Source organism: Peromyscus maniculatus, chromosome X, assembly GCF_049852395.1.
Source record: "Peromyscus maniculatus bairdii isolate BWxNUB_F1_BW_parent chromosome X, HU_Pman_BW_mat_3.1, whole genome shotgun sequence".
Classification (NCBI taxonomy): Eukaryota; Metazoa; Chordata; class Mammalia; order Rodentia; family Cricetidae; genus Peromyscus; species Peromyscus maniculatus.
In genome coordinates this window covers 82651063-82675377 of record NC_134875.1, presented here as the reverse complement: position 1 = coordinate 82675377, position 24315 = coordinate 82651063, and the positions used below count along the sequence as shown (strand labels likewise).

General features: G+C 38.9%; 1 protein-coding gene, 1 long non-coding RNA gene and 1 pseudogene across 2 annotated transcripts in view; 1 reads left to right on the top strand and 2 right to left on the bottom strand.

Annotated features, from left to right (window-relative positions):
- Positions 1-10918, top strand: part of LOC121825794 (uncharacterized) — a 106779-nt gene extending 95861 nt beyond the window's left edge. Inside the window, exon 3 of the long non-coding RNA XR_006068161.2 lies at positions 10565-10918. This is a non-coding gene — a long non-coding RNA (uncharacterized LOC121825794). The remainder of the gene's footprint in view (positions 1-10564) is intronic.
- A 2466-nt stretch (positions 10919-13384) lies between these two features.
- On the bottom strand, positions 13385-15969 carry Nap1l2 (nucleosome assembly protein 1 like 2). Its single transcript, XM_006997882.4, has one exon. The coding sequence runs from the start codon at positions 15532-15534 to the stop codon at positions 14146-14148; it is 1389 nt and encodes a 462-aa protein (XP_006997944.1). The 5' UTR covers positions 15535-15969; the 3' UTR covers positions 13385-14145.
- LOC143271073 (protein lin-28 homolog A pseudogene) overlaps positions 15580-24315 on the bottom strand; it is a 34521-nt pseudogene continuing 25785 nt past the window's right edge.

Below are 24315 nucleotides of genomic sequence, written 5' to 3'. Positions count from 1 at the left end.
CAACAGTATGAATCTAGAGCAGAAATTGTTGTTGGGAGTGTAGTGTTGCTGTAGTGGACCTGACCATGTTGTTTAAGGGGAAAGATTGTGGAAACTTTCAGAACTTTGAACTAGAAAAGCCAGTGAATACTCAGAGCTTAACAGACTTCTGTGTGAGCTTGTAAGATTAGAGTGGAGAGAAATGCAGATAATGGAGGCCTGGATTGTAAAACTTCCGAGGGAAGCAAAGACTCAATCAGGGCCGCTTGAGTCAGAATGAGCTGTGATTAATAAAAGGTCAGCATCATTAAGATGAAACTGGGCAGTATTTTCTCAGGGTCAGCATATATAGCTGTGATTTAAGGGTAGCAAGGGTTATACATCAAGAAAGAAAGAAATTGGCAAATGTCTCCCACATAGTACTGGTTCTGCTTATTAATTTCTTTGTTTATTTATTTATTTTACATCATGACCACAGTTTCCCCTCTCTACTCTCCTCCAAATCCCTCCCCACCACCTCTCCTCTGCCTCCCTCCTCCACTCCTCCTCTCTTCCTATTCAGAAAAGGGAAGGCCTCCCATGAATTGATACAAAGCATGGTATATCACATTGTACTAAGATTAGGTACCTCCCCTCATATTAAGTCTGGACAGGCAACCCAGTATGAGGAATAGGGTCCCAAAAGCCAGCAAAAGAGTCCCACAAGAGCCAGGTGGTGGTGACTCATGCCTTTAATCCCAGGACTCAGGAGGCAGAGCCAGGTGGATTTCTGTGAGTTTGAGGCCAGTCTAGGCTACAGAGCAAGATCCAGGACAGGCACCAAAACTACACAGAAAAACCCTGTCTCAAAAAAAAAACAAAAAAAAAGGAGTCCCACAAGAAGATTAAGCTACACAACTGTCACATATATGCAGAGAGCCTAGGTCAGTTCCATGTAGGCTCCCTGGGTGTCAGTTCAGTCTCTATGAGCTCCTATAAGCCCAGGTTAATTGATTCTGTTGATTGTCTTGTGATGTTCTTGACCCCTCTGGCTCCTACAATCTTCCTCCCTCTCTTCAGCAGGATTCCCTGAGCTTGGCCTAATGTTTGACTGTGGGTCTCTGAATCTTTTCCACCAGGTGCTTGTTGAAGCCTCTCTGATGACTATTGGGCTAGGCACCAATCTATGTGTATAGCAGAATATCATTAGGCATCATTACATTGACATTTTTTGTCAGTTGTGTTTGGTTCTATCCTAAGTCTCTGGGCTGTCCAGCCTTTGTGTCCTGGTGCTCCAGGCAGTGTCAAGTTCACTCTCATGACATGTGTCAGGCTGTACCAGTCATTGGCTGGCCACTCCCATAATCTCTGCGCCACCCTTCCCCCAGCACATCCCATAGGCAGGACAGACTGTAGGTTGAAGGTTATGTGGCTGGGTTGGTGTCCCAGTCCCTCCACTGGAAGTCTTGTCTGGTCACAGGAGATGTCCAGTTCAGGCTACATATCCACAATTGCTAGGAGTCTTAGCTGGGGTCATCCTTGTAGATTCTTGCAGCAGATTTCTACCTGACCCTGAAATGCCACCACCCCTTTCCAGTCTGCTCTTTCAGTACTCTTCCCTTCCATCCTCCCCCACCTGATCCCTCCTGTTCCCAACTCCACCTGCCCCTTGTCCACCCATGAAATCTCTATCTTCCCTTCTCTAGGAGATCTGAGTGTCCCCCTTGGGCCTTCCTTGTTCCTAGCTCCTGTGAGTCTGATTGTAGCATGGTTATCCTTTACAGCTAATATCTACTTGAATGAGTACAGATCATGTTTGTCTTTCTGGGTCTGAGTTACCTCACTCAGGATGATTTTTTTTTTCTAGTTACATCCATTTGCCTGGAAATTTCATGCTATCATTGTTTTTCTCTGCTAGGCAGTATTCCATTGTGTATATGTACCACCTTTTCTTTATACATTCTCTTGTTGAGGGACATTTAAGTTGTGTCAAGGTTTTGGCTATTATGAATAATGCTGCTATGAACATAGTTGAGCGAGTGTCCTTGTGGTATGATTGAGTGGTACTGGTTTTGAAGGCATGAAGGAGTCATGGAAAGCATCTAAGGCTTGGCGCTTTGTGAAAGGGTTTGAACTCCTGCAGAGACCCTCGGTCACAGTGGAGAGATGCCAGTTGTTCACCAAGGACAGTGACAGATGTAGGGTAGAGCCAACCTGAACTTGTGTTTGAAACAAGCTATGTGTGCTGCAGATGGCAGAGCATGAGTAGTGATTTAAAGCCCAGATGACCATGAATGAGTTCCAGACATAAGATATGGAACTAAAGATTTTGATTTATACTGTGGGACTTTGGGGGTTGCTTTGATCTGATTGTTGACTACAAGCTATTTTTCCCTTTTGGAATAATCTAAAGTATTATTCCATATCTAACATATTTTTTATCTTAGAGGATTCCACACTGAAGAGACTTTGGATACTTAAATAGATCTCAGCTATTTAAAGTGTAGAAATTTTTATACTGTGGGACTTATAAAATTTGGACTGTTGGGGACTGGAGAGAAGGCTCAGGGGTTAAGAGCACTTGTTGTTCTTGCAGAGGACCTGAGATCAGTTCCCAACATCCACAAAGCAGTCCACAACTGTCACACCTAGGCATGCATGTGGCCCACAGACATACATGCAAGTAAAAAGCTCAAACATAAAATTAAAATCTAAAAGTTTAACTGTGGTTTATATTGTGATATTAACATGAAATCTTGGAGACAAGAATTGAAAGGTTGTGGCTTTAAGTGATGTATTTGTGTGTCAAGTTGACAAGTGATAGGGAGTCCTAGGTAGCTTCAACTATCAGCCTGAAACAGCCTTGAGTCCTCTGAAGGAGTCTTAGTTGTGAGGTTGCCTGGATAAGATTGGGCTGTGGCCATGGCTGTGAGGAATTTTCTTGATTAATGACTGATTGATGTGAGAGGATCCAGCCCACTGTTGGCAGTACCATCCCTATGCAAGTGGGCTTGGATTGGATAAGAAGGCTAGCTGATCTGAGCCAGAGTACAATCCAGATCGTGAACCAGCTCTTCTTCAGTTCTTGATTGAGTTCCTGCCCTGAATTCCCTCAGTGATGGACTGTTGTCAGAACATGATTCAAGAATGAAGTCGTGGGAGAATTCTGAGTGCTTGTGAGAAAACTCCAGGAAAACAACACAAGAGTCTTGTGACCTCAGTTTCTTAAAAAACATGGAATTATCCTTAGAATGTGCTTTCATGCTCCTCCCAGGTATAGTGGGTAGGAGTGAGCTTACTTGAGATTATTCGTTACAGATAGCTAGTTTTATTTGTTTATATGCCTCTATGGAAAAACATGATTTTGCTATGTGCAGCTTGCCTGCCACATGAAGCTTGTCCTTGTGATTGTATACTTTACTCACACAACTCTTCTTTACCCTCATAGTATATATAAATTGTCTGATGCTCTGAATTAAGTTGGCTATTGCATGAGACCTTAGTCCACCTCATTTATTGGCTCCATTCTCCCAGATTGTACCACCTCTAGAGTGGTAAACAGACTGTGACTTGGAAATGTAAATGAAGTGAACTCCTTCCTCTTCTAATTTATTTTTGGTAAGCATGGTTTAACACAGCAATAAAATAATAATAGAGCATGGCTTTTATCATTTTCATGAAGTTGCCTTATGAAATTATTTCAACACAATTTTACCAAACAAGAATGCCTTAACAGCTTCTTTTTAGGCCAAGTGATATACTTCATAGGGATGCAGAACATTTGGTACAAGGTTTAAATTAATAGATACATAACTCCATTTGACTGTGCTAGTGAAATATAACTAGGTAATTACATATTGTCTATTTCTTCTTCTAAAGGCACCTGCAGGAGGATTGACATGGAAGTGCTCAGCAGGTGTCACAAGCAGTAACTTTTTATGTACCATTTCTTATGTATATGTACATACTTGCTGTACACCAGAGCTCTCATTCTGTCCTAGGACCAAGACACAGTCACATTACATTAGTCAAAAGGATACTTATTCTGTGGGTACACCTGAGATCTGAGTCACATCAAAGCTTAACGAATCCAAAACTTCCCACATTTCTAAGACATTCCACTTAAATTTTTATTTCCTTTTAGGTTCCCACATGTACTTCTCCACGTAAACTTAGCCAAAGGTCAAGAAATCACCATCAACCTTTATTTACACTATCTATATAGTCACTTTAGTGGGCACAAAAGAAGACTTTGGACTTCAAAGTAAAAAAACACGTGCACATTCCCTAACTTCTGCAAAGCCCCTTAAGGCACCTGCTTACACCACATGTACCCTTACACATAAAACACGGTTTCATAAAGCACCTGGTCCTTAACATTGATGCTTCACCCATTCTTTTTGGCTAGCATGTGTGTGCTCCCAAACACACACTGGCATACTTACAGGCATGCCTCCATGCCTTCACAGTCAGAGACCCAAAGTCAGGCTAAACTAGTCTTCCTCTCCCCTCATTCTCTGTATATGCAAACATTCACTCCCAAAAGCATAAAGTCATAGAAGGGCTGGAATCCTTTATGAGGAGTGGTCATACCCCTCCTCACACACTCCTATTGTATTTCATGTTTCATTTCAGGTTCATCTGTGCACACAGAAAAATAGACACACAGAAACCCATGTATGCAGAGTCAGTGGGGGTGTGACAGTGTGTGTATGAGCAAGCAGACTATGGAGGAAGTAGATTACATATTGTCTGCCTGAACTAAAGTTTTATTATCTTAGAACACATAGACCAATAGATAATTAATAGTGTTTATTTTAAAATGACAAAAAGAAACTGCTTCATTTTGAACATTTGTTTCTCTTTTTAAAATATGTCATTTGGCAAATAATTTGAAGAAAATACATCTCACAGATGTGTTCTGTTTCTTTTAAAAAGATTTTCTGCTTTATAAATAACAGACCTCATATTGCATATATTTGTATGCTAACTGAAAGCTCATATGTTATATACCTATGGTTTACATATAGTTTCACATAATTTTTATTTTCTATATTCTATTTGTCTCTGGGTACCACATATTTAAAGTAAGATTCATGATATATTTGTTGGCCACTCTTTTAGTCAGTGTTCTATTGCTGTGAAGAGACACCATGACCATGTCAATTATTATAAAAGAAAGCATTTAATTGGGGCTTGCTTGCAGTTTCAGAAGTTTAGTCCACTATCATCATGGTTTGTAGCTGGAAGTTTTCTGGTGTCCCGCCTGGCCATCAGTCAGGATAAATCTCTCCCATTTGTGACACCCAAGTAAACACACAGAGGCTTATATTAATTAAGAACAGTATGGCCATTAGCTCAGGCTTATTACTGACTAGCTATTACACTTAAATTAACCCATGATTCTTATCTATGTCTAACCACATGGCTTGGTACCTTTTCTCAGTTCTGCCTTGTCATCTTGCTTCCTCTGTGTCTGGTTGTCGACTCCTGACTCAGCCCTTCCTCTTCCCAGAATTCTCCTCATCTGCTTATCCCACCTATACTTCCTGCCTGGCTACTGGCCAGTCAGCATTCTATGTATCAACCAACAGAGCAACACACATTCACACATACAGAACAACATTCCACAGCACTTCCCCTTTTCTGTCTAATCAAAAAGGAAGGTTTTAACTTTAACATAGTGAAATTACATATAATAGAACAGTTATCAAGCAAGAATTACAGTTACAATATCTAGTCTATTTGTATTTGGCAAAATTAAAGAAAATATTTTATCTATCCTATATTTGTGAGTCTAAAGTTTCATATCTAATTTATCTTTTATCATGAGTAAGAAAAATTATAATTATAACTACCTAGTCTTCAACTACATCAAAGACCTCAGAAGGATATAATATTACCTACGTAAACAGGAAGAGCAATGTAAGCAACTTCCAAAAATCTAGAACGACAGAGACAGCTGGCTGCCTGGACAGTCACGCAAAGTTCCTCTGCAATTTTGGGGCATCCTTCTTCAGCCTATAGACCTAGAGTCTCTCAGTCACTTCTCTGTGTGTCCTGTAGAATGACTGGAAGTTTCTTCTGCAAAGCAGGAACCTGAAGGACCATTTTGCCAAGCAAAGTTCACTGGACACCTTCCTATAGGTCCTGCATGTCCAGTTTATACAACATACTGTTAATCAGTCGACACAAGGGCACTTTTTTACCCAGTGGCTAAGTTTTGCCACAAAGAAAGCAAACTCCACAATGAGTTTATTCAATGCCCATCATTCTTCTTGAAATAATTGATACTGTCAGGAGCAGATGTGTCTCATTGTCTAGAAAAGTCTAAGTTTTTTAAACATTTTAAATGACATATTCTATAGGTCTTTGAAGTGTTTGAATATTACCTACCTAATTGATAGGTAATATCTATTTCTATTTATACCTAGAAAACTTAACTGACTATAAGTTTGATTATCATAGATGACTAATTATTAATCTGTATTTCTCAACTATACACTACAATTTCAAATGAGTTACACAAACAAAATACTTTAAACAAGAGTAGAAATATACATACAGTATAACAAAATTAACTTCAAATTTGTAATAAACTAAAATCTATTGCAATGTAAAATATTTTAAGTTGTTGCTCTTTAGAAGTAGATTCAAAAATCTACCCTTTCATCCTATCATACCTATAATATCCCCTTTTTTTCTTTAGAAAGATATTGACTATGACCAGTAACAATTTGTAACCAACAATCTAAACAAAGACAGACATCCATAATCCATTTTTTTGGGAATGTGGGTGTAGTTTTCTAGGCTACTTCTTGCTGATAGAGGGCACTGATAGTGTTATGGAGATCCTGAGAAAATTCAAGATAATGGTCAAGTCCTGGGAAGACCAGCTATAACCTTTGTTGATAGGTACCATCTGTTAAGGTTCAGGAGGTCTGGCTTGATCAAATCTGATCCATCTTAACCTGCAACAAATCCATAGCCTCTTGCTTCCTGTGGAAACAAAAGCACAGTCTCCTTTCCAAAGCAACATATCCTAAGATCCAAATTTTGAAGTCAAGATACCTTTAAAATACGTTTATTGGTTTAACTTAGCAGCCTTTATAATCAAATGTCTCTCTCCAGTTAGAAATACCAAACACAGTATAATCCAGACTCTCTGTGTGATTTCCATCTTTACGTGGCTTATTTTTTATATTACTTTTACTTTCTCTTTAATACTTTATTTTTAAAATTTTTCTATTTCTTTATATAACTGTCTATATTCCTTTTCCTCTCTCTTTCAAGTCTACTTATATTTTTACACACACTGTAATCTTTTTAGAGTTTTATTTCATCTGAATCTGTCTCATTGTGAATCTATAATCCTTCTCTGACCAGGAGAGATTTTAAATTGTTAAACTGCGTGGCTAGTACAAAATACAGCAGCATTGGCTGCTGACTCCACCCACCTCAGCTTCCCAATATGGCGGTGGTATGTTTACAGCCACCCCTAGACTCTGTGCTCTCCGCTGACTCTGGGAGACAGTGGATCTATGCTTCCCTCCAGAAGCATATAGCCCAAAACCTTTTCTTTCTTTCCTTTTTTTTTTTTTTTTTTTGGTCTGTACTAGCAAAGGCTAAATCCATCACACACCACACTGCGCAGGTTGGAGATGCCACTGTATACTGTGGCGGGAATCCACAGCCATGTTGCTTAGCTCATGGTGGCTGGAGGCCAGCTCCATCTTGCAGGCAGCTGTCAGGAGACAAGTCTGTGCTGCTGCTGGCATGAGACTTTGAGACTAAGAAGCCTAGTGTAGCTTCGTTTCTGTACGTTCAGAATCTTTAAGCTTTCTTAGGTCTATGTGAATCAATGCCCAACAGTGAGGTGCCAATTGTAGTTGGAAGTTTCTCCAGTCCTGCTAGGCCCCCACAGTCCTGTGGCCTACTTATAAAATAACCACTCAGAAACTTATATTAATTATAACTCATTTTTTGAAAGTCACTTGTTTGCACTTCCTGTTTTACTAGGTAATATTATTTCCTTCTTGGGTCTCCGAGGAAGTTGAAGATCAGATAGTTATAGTTAGAGTTTTCCTTGTTAAGAAATTCAGGAAAGAAACTCACTAAGAGGTGTTAAGTGTATAAGTTCGAAAGACATCATCAGATAGTTTTCTGTTGGTAATACAAATTAGGATAGAAAGTGGATTAGGAACATTTTGGACTCACCAAAATATGATAGATAATGGGACATTTTCTCTGAATTTGTCAAATGCAAATGGACTAGACATTGTTGATATATTTATTGCTTGTACATACTGTATATGATTATTGTACTTATTGTATATAGTTCTTATATTAGTTGTAACTTTTTTATTTTTATTAGACAAAAAATGGGGAAATGTGGTTGGTGATACTTCATTTGTGCTGAAATGTGGTGATATTTTATTTGTGCTTTAATAAATAAAACTTGCCTGGAGATCAAAGGAAAAGGGCCAGCCATTATAAATAAACAAAGAAGTCAGGCAATGGTAGCACATGCTCTTAATCCTATCACTTAGCAGGCAGGAGATCTGTGTGTTCAAGGCCACACTAGGGAACAGCCTGGCTTCAGGGGTTCTGTGGTGATATTGTGCTGAAATGTGATATTTTATTTGTATGTTAATAAATAAAGTTGGCCTGAAGATCAGAGGTAATAGCAAGTCATTAACAGAAAAGTCAGGCAGTGTTAGCACGTGCCCTTAATCCGATCACTTGGCAGGCAGGGTCTCAGTTTGTTCAAGTACACACTAGGGAACAGCCAAGGTGGTGACACATACCTTTAATCCCAGTACCAACCATAGAGACCTGGAGGTCTGTACAGACAGACAGAAAGTGACAGATCTGTGTAGAAAGAGGAAGCTGGGCTAAGAGAGCCAATGAGAGAACAGAACAGAAAAGGCATATAAACATGACTGTACAGGAAGAAACTCTCTTTAGAAGCTGAGGAGTTGGTGAGGTGAGGTTAGCTTGTGGTTTGTCCTATTTCTCTGATCTTTCTTTCGGGCTTTAACCTAAATTTCTGGCTCTGTGTTTTTTATTTATTAAGACCATTTAGAAATTCATCTACAACGGTTGGGAGCATGGCAGCATGCAGGCAGACATGGTGCTGAGGAAGTAGCTGAGATTTCCACATCTGTATCTGCAGGTCACAGGAAGAAAGGGACACTGGGCCTGGCTTGTACCTTTGAAACCTCAAGTCCCATCCCCAGTGACACACTTCCTCCAACAAGGTCATACCCCTAATCCTTTTCAAGTAGTGCCACTCCCTGATGACTAAGCATTCTAATATATGAACCTATGCAGGCATTCTTATTCAAACTACCACAGCCACTGCAAATGGACTGAAATGAATATTGAGCTTAATAAATACAAATTAAAAGCTATAAATATACTTGGCCATGTGGAAATATACCAATAGTAACTGATCTTACTTTTTTGTGAACCAGGTGTGATGATTTGAATAAGAAATGTCTTCCATAGACTCAGGCATTTGAATACTTACTCCCCAGTTGGTGTCAGTGTTTTTGGAATAGTTATAGGGAGGTGTAGCCTTGCTTAAGGAAGTAAATTGTTAGGGTAGGCTTTGAAAGTTTATAGCATAGCTTCACTTCCGATTCTCTCTCTCTGCTTCCTGCTTGCAGTTGAGTATGTAATCCCTCAGCTTCCTGTTTCTGCCATCAGGCCTGCTGCTTGCTCCCATGCTCTTCTGCCATAATGGACTCTTATCCCTCTAGAACCATAAGCCAAAACAAACTCTTTCTTTCAACAACAAAAAAGTAACTAATACACCAATCTTGTGAATAATTTTAAGTACTGCTGCTCAGCTTGCCACTTTGTCTTAGTATTTGCTGATGTCTTGGAGGTTGTTATTGAAATGCAAAGTGTATACTTTTACTTTGCTGACATTGGAAATTAATTAGGAGAATAATTATTATTAATTAACATTAATAACTTAATGTGTAGTTTTGAATTTTTCGTGAATACAAACATTAATAAATAACAAAGATAGATACATATAGTATTTATATACCTTGGTTATCCAGCTAGTAAATTACAGAGCTGGGATTGGAGTTCAGCTAGCCTGACCTTAAAGCCTAAGCCCTTGGATATATAATTCCAAGTACTTTAATGTATTTATCATCATGTATTAAAAATGGAATTTTATTGTATTTTTTGTTTTTATTTTCAGACTATTCCCTAGAAAGCCAAAAACTCTCAGAAGTCCTTCCTAACTAACAGTTACTTCAAATATCCCCTGGAGTCCAGAATTACATGAGTAATTCACTTTAAAAATTCAAGTATAATCTGGCATGGTGGCATATGCCTTTAATCCTAGCACTCAGGAGTGTGAGTTCAGGGCCAGCCTGGTCTAGAAAGTGAGTTCCACGACAGCTAGGGCTGTTATATAGAGAAAACCTGCCTCAAAAAAACAAAACAACAACAAAAAATCAAGTATAAAGAGAATTAAGATGAAATTATATTTTTAGGTTTTTAAAGTGTTTTAAAGATTTATCTATTTTTATTTTATATGTGTGGGTGTTTTGCATTCACGTATGTCTATGTGTTGTATATGCAGTGCCCACAGAGACCAGAAGAGGGTGATGGAGTCCCCTGAAACTGGAGTTACAGGCAGTAAGTAGTAAGCCACCTGGTGTGGGTGCTGAAAACTGAATCCAGGTCCTCTGCAAGAGCAGGAAGTATTCTTAACCATGGAGCAGTCTTTCCAGTCACAATTTAAAAACATTAAGTTTGTATGAGTATATTTGTCTGTGTCTGTGTATGGGTATGTGCATGCATGAGTGAAGGTGCCTTTGGAAGTCAGAAGAGAGAGTCAGATCCCCTGGAGCTGGAGATACAGACAGTTGAGAACTGCCTGACGTGGGGGATGGGAATTGAACCTGGGTCCTCTGCAAGAGTGTTATTACCTGATGAGTCGTCTCTCCAGCCTCCAAAGCCTATTTTTTTTTAACATAGTAGGAACCTAAGCTCTAGTATAGCACTATGTGGTGGTCTGAGGTTGATAGCCCAACCTCAAGGCTTGAAAGATCCTTACACTAAAGATAAATCAAAATGAACCTCCCTCCTACCCCAAACTACGGTAGCAATGAGAGCCTCAAATGGTTTCCCTGAGAAAAGGTAAAAGGAAAAGGAAAAGGAAAAGGAAAAGCAATCCCTGACATCAATAAACTGGCCTGTTCACACAGGTAAGCTCTGTTATTCTCTTGTTGGATATAACCCATTTTGTAGAATAATGACTTCACACAAGATTACTTGGGGTGTGTAATAAAATGAGACAAAGCTAGGCCACTTAATTTGTCTAAGTGTATACAAAATAAAAGTTACTATGTGACACACCTTAATATCAAATACCCCATACTGATGCTAAAATGTGTGCATCTTTTTTGCACTGTGGTGTGGGGTGTGTGTATGTGTGTGTGTGTGTTTGTGTGTGTGTGTGTGTGTGTGTGCGTGTACGTGTACATGCATCTGTGGAGGTCAAAGCACAACTTGAAAGAGTACATTATCTCCTTGCTTGTGTGGGTTCTGAGGATCAAACTCAGATCATCAGGCTCAGTGGTAAGTGCCTTTTCCTGCTGAGCAATCTTGCCAGCCAGGCTTCAGCTGCTTTACCAAGTATAGCTTTATCATTTTTCTAGTCTTCCCAGATACAACATGACTTAAGATATATTGAGATATAACTAATAAATAGTTCCAAATTTTTACCAGTGTCCAATCTAGAGCAACCCCTACTTCCTTAAATATTCCACCAAAGCACACAAAGACCAAATTCTGCATTGTGTTCTGACACTTATGGATCCATTCTGCGGTCCTCTGTGATATGTGTTATCTTTCTCTGCAATGAGGACTGAAAAAGGCTTGGTGAACCCCAGGTGCATTCCTTGCATACATTTGATGAAGGGCACTGACATGAAAGTTATCGCAATGGGGTCCTGGCTTGCTATCAATAGGGTCCTAATTGCCTGCTTATGTCTAGGTAAATCCAGAAGAAGCATATTTACCACTCTAGCTCATGAAGACAATAGAAAAGGCCATGGGAAGCTGCAGTATGCCAGGCATTCTCTGCAAAACAGCAGGAAGAGTCACTCATGTTCCTGATATTTATCTATTTATTTTTGCAACAGTGTCTCACATAGTCCAAGCTTTTATTAAACACTTTATATAGCGGAAGCTGGCCTTGAACTCTTGATCCTCCTGCCTCCACCTCCCAAGTGCTGGGTTATAGGTTTGCACCACCACCCCAAGCTTTAAAAATATTTTTATGCTCCTGATTTTTTTTAGTGCATAGTAGCAGTAACAGAATAAAAATAACCAATATTTGTGGGATAAGTTTGGGGGTATTAGTAAATTTCAAAGGTCAACATTAATCATAGTGAAAGTGTACACTTGTCTGTATTTACAAGATGCACATTGGCAGAATCCTTTGTTTCTTTATAGTAATAGGTTGTCTGTTTCCCTATATACTTCCACTTATTGCAATTCCAAAGAAAATCACCAGAACTTCTATTATCATATCTGGGAGAACTTGACTTTGAAGGTCCTGCTTGGACTGAAATAGAAAGGGCAAAGTTCATATTTTATTCCCCAGTTGAATCCGGCAGAAGTAAGAAAAACAGGTGTGATAGAAACTTACCTCTCTGGACCACCATCTGAAGGAGGAGGCACGTTCAATAGTGGGCAGTGGAAGAATAAGTCATACCAAAGCTTTTGTTCCACTTGGGTTATAATTCAGTGAAATCACAAAACATTTGGGGTAGAAGTGTGGGCAAGCAGCAATAACAAAACCAAGCTAGCATTTCCTCACCACTCACAGCTTCTATGTGACACAAAAGTGACCAGGAAGGGCCCTTATCCTAGGGGGATAGATGTGATTCTTCATAGAGTTTATCAAAGGGACAACCTGACCAGCTGCATCCCACTGTCCCCAGTCACTGCCCCCTCCAGTGTCATAAGGTAATATATACAAATGACCCTGTAGAAGGACAGATAGGAAATTTAAAATATAGACTAGCATTGAGGAACCTGTTATTTCTGAAGAGTACTTACATTATTAAATAGCAGTGAATTTACCGGGTTGATTAAAATTAAGATTTTTGTTTCCCTGCAACCCAATCTGGAGAATAAAATTAGATCAGTTATAAATAACTTTAGAATACTCATGTTAGACAGTGTTGGTAAATTTGCATACATGTATAAACACATACAAAAATAACTGTAGAAAACAAATCAAAATATTAACAGTGTTTATCTTTGATTAAGTAAGAATATGGCTTTTCCTTTTAATTAATGTATATTTTCAATATTTTGTATGTGTCCTCCAATGAACATACTGCCTTTATAATTAAAATGTTTAATTTTTAAAACATGAAACACCATGACATTTTTATTTATTTTATTTTTCAGTGAAGGAACAGAATATGAAATATATTTTCAGAAATGAAGTGTCCATTTCAGTGAATGATTCAATATACTGTAAAAGAAAACTATACACTGTAATCACAATTTACACAATTACACAGAACAATATTTGTAACTTTTGAAAATACTGTAACTCACACTTCAATGCTAAACAGTAATTTCAATACAACTGAATTTTAATATTTATCACAGTCACATACAATACAGGAGCCTGTGCACAAGCTATTATCAATAATAAATGTGATTTTGCCTGAAATTCTCAACCATATGCTGGCCTCTTAGGCAGTCAAGCTTTAAATTCTACTGTATATTTACTGCAAAAAGAAGCAGGCACAATAAAATAAAGCCCATTGGTTAGAGCACTAAGAAAATAAGGGACAAAAGAGCAAAACACTGTTAGGTGGGTTACCAATATTTTCTTTGTAAACAAGTAGCCTCAGTTAGCACTTCTAATAATATTCACAGCCACAGATTAATAGCTACATGGCACAAGGACTTCAGGAGAATTATACTACATACTATATTAATGTCTTTAATTATTTACTACAGTCTACATGTTTTCAAAATATCATACCACTGCAATGCAAGGTCAGATTAATTAGTATTTGAATTTTTAAATTGGCATGACAGGAACAATACAGAACACAAGACTATAATTAACTACTTATGTTTTCAGTAACTGCATGTAGGACAGTTAATTTCAGAAGCATTTACTCTGCTTTAGCGATCAATGTCTTCCACTAATGCCTCAAGATTTTTGCAACAGGCTTTAACCTCCTCAATTGCAGCCATCCAATCATCATAAATAATTTTGTCATAAATTTCATCATTAACTTCCCTAACTACACCTTCCTGCTGAGATTCAAGTGCATCACCTGAGAAAAATAGCACTGATCTTGGAATTATGTAAGTACGTAAATTATGACCAAGCAAAAAATCATCATTTTCATCCCCTCCATTTAAGTTGATCCCATGAGGAGAGAAGAAATTGAAGAAAGAGTCCTTAGGAAAATCTTCAGTCACGGTTCGGACTGTTCCCCAGACGCGATGTCTCTGTTTCTTCTTGATGGTCCTCAAAGTGACATTCTTCCCTTCATTCCAATCGATGTCGCAGCCAGTGGCATATTCAATGGCAGTTCCCCTATAGGGGTGGGGATCATAGCATGCAAGCTTTGACTTCAGCACATAAGTCTTTGTCAACAGCTCGTTTTTGAAATATTCATTGGGTTTGAAGTGAAATTCGAGTGTGAAGCTGAGAGGCTCACCAGGATCCGAAAGCTTCACTTTAATATCTGTCAGCAGCTTCAGAATAGGCTCGTCATACTTCTTAATCAAAGGAGTGAGTGCTTCAACGTTTTTTAAAACAGTCAGCCAAAAGTCCGGAATTCCCTTAGGATCCTCTTCGTTATTCTCTTCTCCTCCGGTGGCCCCGGTGCTGTTATCTTCCTCCTCCTCCTCTTCTTCGTCGTCGTCATCATAATCATAATAACAGTCCTCATAACCATCATCTTCATCCACATATTCATGCACCATGCCCTCTTCATTGCCATTGGTCTCTTCCTCCTCTTCCATCTCCTCCTCAAAATAGTCCTCACAGTCTGATTTATATTCACATTCCTCTTCTGTGGGTTCATAGACTGCATTGATGATCTGACGTCTTTTTTCCAGTAAGGGCTGATACATTTCAGCAAACTTCCTTTCAATATCATGAAATTCCCTCAGGAATTTGGATTCCAAATGCGCAGCTCTTGTTTGAAGCTTTTTAAGAGCTAACACGCGGTACTTAACTTTGACCGGGAGACTTTCAACAAAATCGGTATCTAAAAGATAACCGATAAGTCCTTTTGGACGATCTGCATCTGGGTCCTCGTCAGTATCCCCGCATTTCCCTGCATCTTCCCCGGACCCTGCAGCAGCTTCTTCACCTTTTCCCTCTTCCCCAGCTCCAACAGCCGCGGATGCTTCCCCGCCTTCCCCTCCATCTCCAGGCTCAGTGGAGGCACCTTCACTGCGGTCCTGACATTCCCCCGGCCCCTCCGCCATTACCTGGCTACCAAGCTCTTCTTGGTTGGATTCAGACAGTTCTTTATAATCGGCTGACTCGGCCATTGTTTTCAAAAGATCACCTGCACTTATGGTGGCTAAGCCCGCAGATCAGGCGACCTGACCTTCGCAGGAAGACTCACCAATTATAGCAGATGCGCGGTGGCCGGGCGGAGATGGACCAAACGGTGGCGGCCGGGCTGCTGCAGTGATAGCAAGCAGCGAGCGGGGAATAAAAGGCGGTGCTGAAGCTGGAATAGCAGGATTGAAGCACGGTGGTCGGGCTGGAGACGCAGGGTCGCCTATGGCTGCTGCGACGGTCCTGAAAAAGCAGACTAGAGACTGCAGAGAGCCGCAGTGGGCAGGCTCCAGCCACGCAGGGGCGGGGGCAGGGGAGCCAGCGGGGGCGGAGACGGACCCGGACCTGGTGCCGCAGTATGATTGCGCAGTTGTCTAGGCTTTTTTTTTTTTTCAAGTGTATGCAGCTTGCTGCGTCACCCCTTCCCACCCATGACTCTTCTCTAATCTCATTTGCCAGGCTGTAGTGATTGACAAATCCTGAGCCAGTAAATTAGTAGATGAATCGAGTTTTCAACTCCACCTGCCTTCCCAGGTTCTCTAATATGGCGATTCGTCAACCTATGACTCATCTTCAATCCCATACCCTGTTGAATTTTGTAGAAATGCAGTATCATTCATTCAGTTTTCAACTGATATTATATTTGCATTTTCATAATTTTAAAAAAGCTATAAGGGAATAGTGACTACAGCATCAGGGAATGAAAAATAGGCAAGGCAGACTCATCTTTAATCTGTCCCTTTGGTTATAGCCTGAGGTTCTGGAGAAGAGAGGGTGGTGGAGAACGTTTTGATTTTTAAAAATACCAAAAATGAGCATGAATGGCTTTTTGAATGATGTAACTGACAGTGGTTTAAATATTCTTGATCCTGGTTTTCTGTATTTTTCACAGCCTGTAAGATTTTAAACTGGAAAATTTTCATAACATTTCCTGATGAAGAAGAAATAACAGATGAGTAAAGGTGAAATTTGGCGCTCTCTCTCTCTCTCTCTCTCTCTCTCTCTCTCTCTCTCTCTCTCTCTCTCTCTCTCTCTCTCTCTGTGTGTGTCTCTGTCTCTGTCTCGCTCTGTCTCTCTCTGTCTCTCTCTCTCTCTCTGTGTGTGTGTGTGTGTGTGTGTGTGTGTGTGTGTGTGTGTGTGAAAAAGAGCCAGCTATGTGACTAGTGAGCATAGGAAAACAATAGCCCCAGTCTAAACTGACTTTCCACTTTCCCTTTTGTGATGTAATCACAGCACGGGGGCGGGGGGGGGGGGGGAGTAGGACGTTTATGGCTAGGCTCCACATATAGCAGTTCTAGGTCAACTTGGGCTACATCACACACACACACACACACACACACACACACACACACACACACACACACCCCATTAGGAATTTTATGAAGAAAAGCCAAATGTAAAGTACTCTTTTGTCTTAAAAATCATAGAATTTGCTTGACATTTTGAAGTTTATTGGAAATAATACAAATCTCAGCACTAAAAGATGGTCAGATATATAATAGCATATTCATACAATAGAATGCTATGCAGTAAATTCAAATTTCCTCTAGTCAGTAAAATGGCTCAGTGGGTGAAGATGCACAGTGCACAAGTCCTGCAAACTGAGTTTGATTCTTGAAACTATGCAAATGTTCAAAGAGAGAACAAACTCCATACAGTTACCCCCTGGCCTCCACACATGCTCCTTGGAACTCACCCTGATGACACCAACCCAATAATAAATAAAATTTTCAAAAATTGTTTTAAAAGATGATCAGTGTCATTGATTGTGGAAGCACAAATCAAAACCACAACTAGATACTGTTTCATACCCATTAGGATAGCTTAAAATACAGAAAATAGCAAGTGGCAGTGAGAGTGAGGACAGTGGAAATCAGTATGACAATATCTCAAAATATTGAACACGACTATCATATGATCCAGCAGTTCCACTTCTGGATATATATTGAAAAAGTTGAAAGCAATCTCAGATGTTTGCACACCCATGTCCACAGCAGCACATTCACATTAGCAAAAAGTTGGAAACAGAGCTGGAGAGATGGCTTTGTGGTTAAGAGCACTTGCTGCTCTTCCAGAGGAACAAGGTTTGGTTCCCAACATTCACATGGTAGGTCATAGTGATTTGACTTTCTCTTCTGACCTCTGCATGCACCAGACACACATGTGTTACATACACACATGCGAAAACATTTTTTTAATTGGAAATAGCTCAAATGTCCACTGATGGATCAATGGAGAAAAATGTTTGTTAGTAATTTCTATCAGTGTGTTGCATATCTTTTAACACCTAATAGAACAGTGTTTTTAAAATACTTTTGAATTTTGATTATTCAATTTATTATTTTGTGTGTCTATACCCATGTATACATGGGTGCATATGTATGTGGAGACCAGAGATAGATGCCTTCCTCAATCACTTGCCACTTAGTTTTTGAGGCAGGGTCTCTCATTGAACCTGGAGCTCACTGATTCAGCTAGGGATCCTTTTGTCTCTTGCCCCCTAGCACTGGGACTGACCACAGCTGACTTTCACTGGAATGGATGGAGTTATGAACTTAGGTCCTCCTGTTTGAGCAGCAACCACTTTACTGACTGCACCATCTCCCCAGCCCAATTTTATTATTATTTATTTTATTTTTAATGGACCACGTTTGATGTCATAAATAAGAAATCTCTATGTAATCTAAGGTATCAGAGACTTCCTCCTGTGTTGTTCTTAAATATTTTAAACTTCTAGCTCTTCAATGTAGGTCTATAGGTCTCTCTTTGAGTTAATGTGTGTGTGTGTGTGTGTGTGTGTGTGTGTGTGTGTGTGTGTGTGTGTGTGTGTTGTGTTATTAGCCCTGGCTTAGTTTCCTGCAGGTGGACATCCATTTGTCCCAGACAGTTAGTCTAAAATTTTTCTTCATTTCTCAATGAATTGTCTTGACACCTTTATCATAAAATTAGTTGATTGTTGTTATATGAATGAGTCAAACATGGCCCCTGTAGTATATCAGCCCCTATTTTGTTTACTTCTTTAAAGCAAGATCAGACTATTAGCTCAAAGCACTCAGGACCAAACTCAAATTCTTATACAACCCAATGATTTACTATAGCAAAAAATAATTCTATTGGCATTTCTAGAGCCCATCAGTCATTCCAAAAAAAGCATCAAACATCTGCTAGCCATAGATTAAACAAAAATCTAACCACAAAATAGTCCAAATCCTCTGCCTTTTAGAATTCTCTAACCCAGAGATTCCTCATCTCACTGAAGAACATCACTTATACAGAAGCCACCTCTGATCCACCTCTCTGAGTAAATGTTCTTATATCCACTTCACCTTCTGGATTACAGCCTTGTAGTAGAGTTTGTAAGAAGGTTTCCTGTGGTCAGGGACTTACCTCTCACTAAACTCTGTCCAAGCACCACCCCATGAAGCTTATTGTGCTACAAAAAGCCTGTATTCATTTCTTTTTCCCTTGATCAGCCCAGAGATCTTCAAACTCAACAGACCCCTAAATGTAAGAATTTTTTCTAGACTTTCAATGCTGTTTCATCAATCTACATATGCCTGTCCTTATTAACATGTCATCATGCTGTCTTGATTACCACATCTTGAATTAACTTTTACTGAAAAGTACAAGTCCTTCATCATTTTTTTTCAAAATAACTTTGTTATGGGACTTTTGCAATTCTATACATATTTTATTTACTTGTTTGATTTATGAGACCAGGTTACACTATATAGCCCGGGCTGGCCTTGAACTATATATAGAACCCAGGACAAAATCAAATTTGCAGTACTTCTGCCTCTGCTCCCTGAGTGCTGAGATTATAAGCACACATCAACATATCTGGCTCACCATATATATTTATGTTCGGCTTGTCAATTTTTTTGTGGGGGGAGGGAAACTAAAAATTTTAATGGGATTACATTGAATCAATAGATCAAATCAGAAAGAATTAGTATTTTAACAATATCAAGTTTTACATGAACTAAAGTAAATTCTCTTAGTCTGTTTTTAATTTCTCTATAATAGATTGTGGCATTGCCAGTCTGCTGGCATGTTGGGCAGCTGGCTGGCATCTCCAAGACTCTGTCCTTCTTCTCCTTATCTCTGCTTATATTTCCCTCCTGAATCTATCCTGCCTTGCCATAGGCCAAAGAAGCTTTATTTACCAACCAATAAGAGCAACAAATATTCACAGCATACAGAAAGACATCCCACAACAGCTTACTAATGTAATTTCTGCTTTCAATTTTTGTACAATTCACCAGTTTCAAGACTTATCAGAAGATTTTCTACTACAAATTTAATGTCCTTATGAATTATAGATCTGTAGTAACTTTCTATTTCTTTATAATTTAGTCTTGATATATCTTATATTTCCCAGTCATTCATTCAGTTCATCAAGATTATAAAAATTTTAATGTTCATAGCACAGTGTTATGCTCATTCTTATTTTTGTGAATTAGATATTTCTGTATACTTTCTTTTATACTATTAGTAATTTAAGTTTCTCTTTTTTTTTCTTAGTTGAACTAAATTTCAACAATTTTGTTGCTATTTTCTTAGAACCAACTTGGACATGTTTGTTCATTTCATGATATCCTATAGGACTCTTCAATACTTCTGAGTTATCCCAACTGATCCATCTTTGAGTTCACTGATTATTTTTTATGCCAACTCCAGTGAGTTACGATCATCTAGTGAGCCTGGCAGTGGCGGCGCATGCCTTTAATCCCAGCACTTGGGAGGCAGAGGCAGGTGGATCTCTTTGAGTTTGAGGCCAGCCTGGTCTACAGGGCAAGATCCATGATAGCCAGGGATACACAGAGAAACCTTGTCTCAAAAAACCATAAGAAAGATCATCTAGTGAAATTTCCAACTTCATAATTTCCATTTCTCCATTAAAGACATTTTTCTCTATCTGAATATTTTATTAATATGTCACATAAGGCTATATTTTGTTGTACTTCTTAGTTATTTGTTAGAAATTGGATATGTTAGAATATATTTGATAATACAGTTGTCAAAACATGTTATTTAGCACATTGTTTCTTGTCACAGTTTTATTTTTAGTCTTGTTATTTATTAGTGTTGCTTTTCTCATTGCTTCTTGCTTATTTAGTAATTTTCTTGAAATCATTCTGTAAGTTCTGTATTCCCTTAAGTGTACAGATACTCAGTTTTCTAACAGCTAATTTAGTTACTCATTTAGTTATGAGTTCTTAAGATTCACCCCTATTTCAGTCTAATTTTGGTCAACCAAAATGAATAAAAGGATCTACTTGTGAATGTGTGCCTTATATGTTAATCTACACTTTCATTACCTTGTAACATAGAGCCTTGAGTTCAATTAAGGTGAGTGACTAAAAAAGCTACTCCTTTCCCAGGTCTTTCATGGTCATGTATTCTCTCCTGTGCATATGTGCAGGCTTCTAAATCCCTCAACATGTTATTAGAACGTTTCAAAGTGTATTATAGTTGTGTGTCTTTCCATGTATTTGATTGAAATTTGTGTCCAAGAAATTGTTTTCTTTAACTCATGTTACAATCTTGGCTATCTAAAAATGGAACTAATAGATTACCTTTTGCAGGGGCCCTTTTAAATATAAGATTAAACGGGTAAGAACTAACAGTGACTACTGCCCCCAAAAAGAACATTTTTCCAGAGAATTTCTGCTTCTTCCTTCTCACATTTCCATTTTAACACCCTGGTCAACATCATCCTTGTTTGGGTTATTTAGATACCTTTTCATTCCCTGCTTCTGCTCTGGTGCCTCCACATTCCTCTTCTTAACATGGAAGTCATGGTGTGAAATAAGTTCTTTACAAAAGTCTCTAATAACATCTCTATCTTAATAATTGCAAAGCACTTAATATTGATTACATGATCCAATATAATCTGGTGTTGCATTACTTAATTTTAAATAATGTATTAAGCTCCATGTACATACTGTAAAGTGATTTTCAGAGTTGTACAATAAAGACTACAATCAATGCCCAAATATTTCACTATTATGAAAGAAAGCCTCCAGCCATTTGCAGTCCTTCCCTATTCCTGCCCCCACTTTAACTTCATCAATCCCCTTTGTGAGTCTATAAATGTACTGGCTTCTTTAACTTGGCATAATGGGTTTTTTTTTTTTTAGATTCATCGATTTTATAGTGCATATCAGTAATTCAGCTTTATTTTCAATTAAATATAAATTATATAATAAAATTCATTTAAGGTCAATAACTCACTTTTAATTAATTGACTATGCTGTTAAGGTAATGCAGATGAACTGCTTGTATGAGGGGCGTTGCCCTGGACAGCTTTCCATTGATGTGACAGAATTTCTAAGAAAATTTAGGAGGAAAGGTTTATTTTGGCTGATGGTTTTATAAGTTTTAGTGGATAGATAGCTGGTCCAATTGCTTTGTACCCATAGAGGCACAGTACAGTCATGATGACAGAACCATGAGGTGGAGGAAAGTTACTCGCCTTCTGGCAACTGAAAATCAAAGAGGGATTCAAAAGGTTTGGGGCCCTAATATTTCTTTCAACAGCATATCCCCAATGATCTGGTTTCCTCCCACTGGGCCTGACCTCCTAAATGTTCCATCACTTTCTGAAGTACCACAAGCTGGATGCCAAGCACATGGACCTTTGGGATACATCTAAAAATCCAAAGCATAACAAAATCAGACATTAGAAGCTCCAGGATAGCCACATAATAAGATTTCTGAGCTATTCCTGAAAGTGATTTAGATTGTCTTACCAAACTTGAAAAGACCTTTAGACAGCCTCACTAAGATGGAGACTGGTTTCTGCCTATTACTTCTGGCTACAGGTTCTGGAACAATATAAGAGACTGTAGCTGGAGGGCCTCTCTCCAGGTTCCACCAAGCCCCGCAGTCCCACAATCCACGTATAAAATAATCACTCAGACGCTCATATCACTTACAAACTGTATGGCCATGGCAGGCTTCTTGCTAACTGTTCTTATATCTTAAATTAACCCATTTCTATAAATCTATACCTTGCCACATGGCTGGTGGCTTACTGGCGTCTTTACATGTTGCTTGTCCTGGCGGTGGCTGCAGTGTCTCTCCCCCCTTCTTCCTGTTTCCCCAATTCTCCTCTCTCCTTGTCCCGCCTATACTTCCTGCCTGGTCACTGGCCATCAGTGTTTTATTTATATAGAGTGATATCCACAGCAAGAGACAGTTATACAACGCTAAAAGGAGGAAACAGTAAGCCAGACCCAGAAATGAGAGAATGACAGCAAAGTAGGCAGTCTGACATTTCCACGTTCATCAGAGAAAAATGGCATAGATATGGTATTCCTATTTACTAATTTAGTAATAAATACCCCAGGATAGCTCATTCCATCCTTGAAAGAGCCTTACATATGTCAATAAGGCACTTGGACAAAAGTTTTTTTTAATGTTTAAAAAGAACAATTTAACGACCAAATTTTCTAGTACTTTTTATTCTATTTAAAATAAATAAATTACAATTTGGAAAGCATGAAGATTACTTTTTTAAAAGATTTGTTTTTATTATTTGTGTGTGTGTGAATGTGTGTGCAGATGTGTGTGCAGGTAGCTTTTGAGGCAATGGGATTCTATGGAACTGCAGTTACAGGCAGTTGTGAGCACCCATGTCAGTGCTGGGGACTGAACTCCAGTCCTCTGCAAGAATAGAAAGTGCTCCTAACCACTGAGCCATCTCAGAAAGCATGAAGGTTTCTATCCATGTTTTTTTCCAATTGTATTGTATGCAAGCCAGTTGTGTTTGGTTTTGTATGGTGTCATGTAGTAATGATACAAATTATTTTTTGTGCATAGAGACATTCATTTTTCCCAATACTATTTTTTAAAAGATTATTCTTTTCCCCATTTAATGGTCTTTGCAGTCCTGTTAAAAGTAAATCTACTGTAGAAGTAGAAGTTTATTAATGGATTATCAATTCTATTCCATTAGTACATATGTGTGTGCATTTGCAGATCCGAGTGTGTGTGTGTGTGTGTGTGTGTGTGTGTGTGTGTGTGTGTGTGTGTGACAAATACCAGTTTGTCTTGATTATGGTAATTTTATAATAAGTAGTTATATCCAGAAGTAAAAATACCCTAGCTTTATTTTAGTTCTCAGTAATATTTGACTGTTCAAAGTTTTTGCACTTCTCTCTAAATTTTTAGATTGAATTTTCCAATATAATTTTCTATTTTTGCAAAAAGAAAAATGACTATGTTTCACACCTGATGTTAAGTGCACTTTTGTTACATCTTCTTGATAGAATTATCATTTAAAAACTGCATATCTCGACTCACATAAGGGAAGCAGGTAGGCTGACTTAGATTTTCACCTCTCCCTCTGTTTTTCTAGACCCAACCTACCAATCTAACCAAACTCTGCAACAAAATGCCTCCTGTATCCTTCCCTGCCCCCTGTCCCTATCTTCTGTGGATATCACAGATATTCCCCTTCTAACCTGCCTCCCCTGACTTGTTGCTTTATCCCAGCACCCAACAACAGCAGGTCCTGTTAACCCAAAGGCCACTCCCGCCAGGGAAACAGGTAGACTGACTGCATATCTCTGCTTCTCCTTCTGCTCTTCCAGATCCAATTCCCCAGTCCCATTCCCAGTTCTGCAGCAGAACACGTGCTGTGTTCTTCCTTTCTTCTCTGATCCCATCCCCAAGTGCATCATGAAGATCTTCTCCAACATTTCCTCCTTTAACTCATCTCTTCCTCCAACACCAGCAGGCCTTCTCTGAGCAAGATAGGG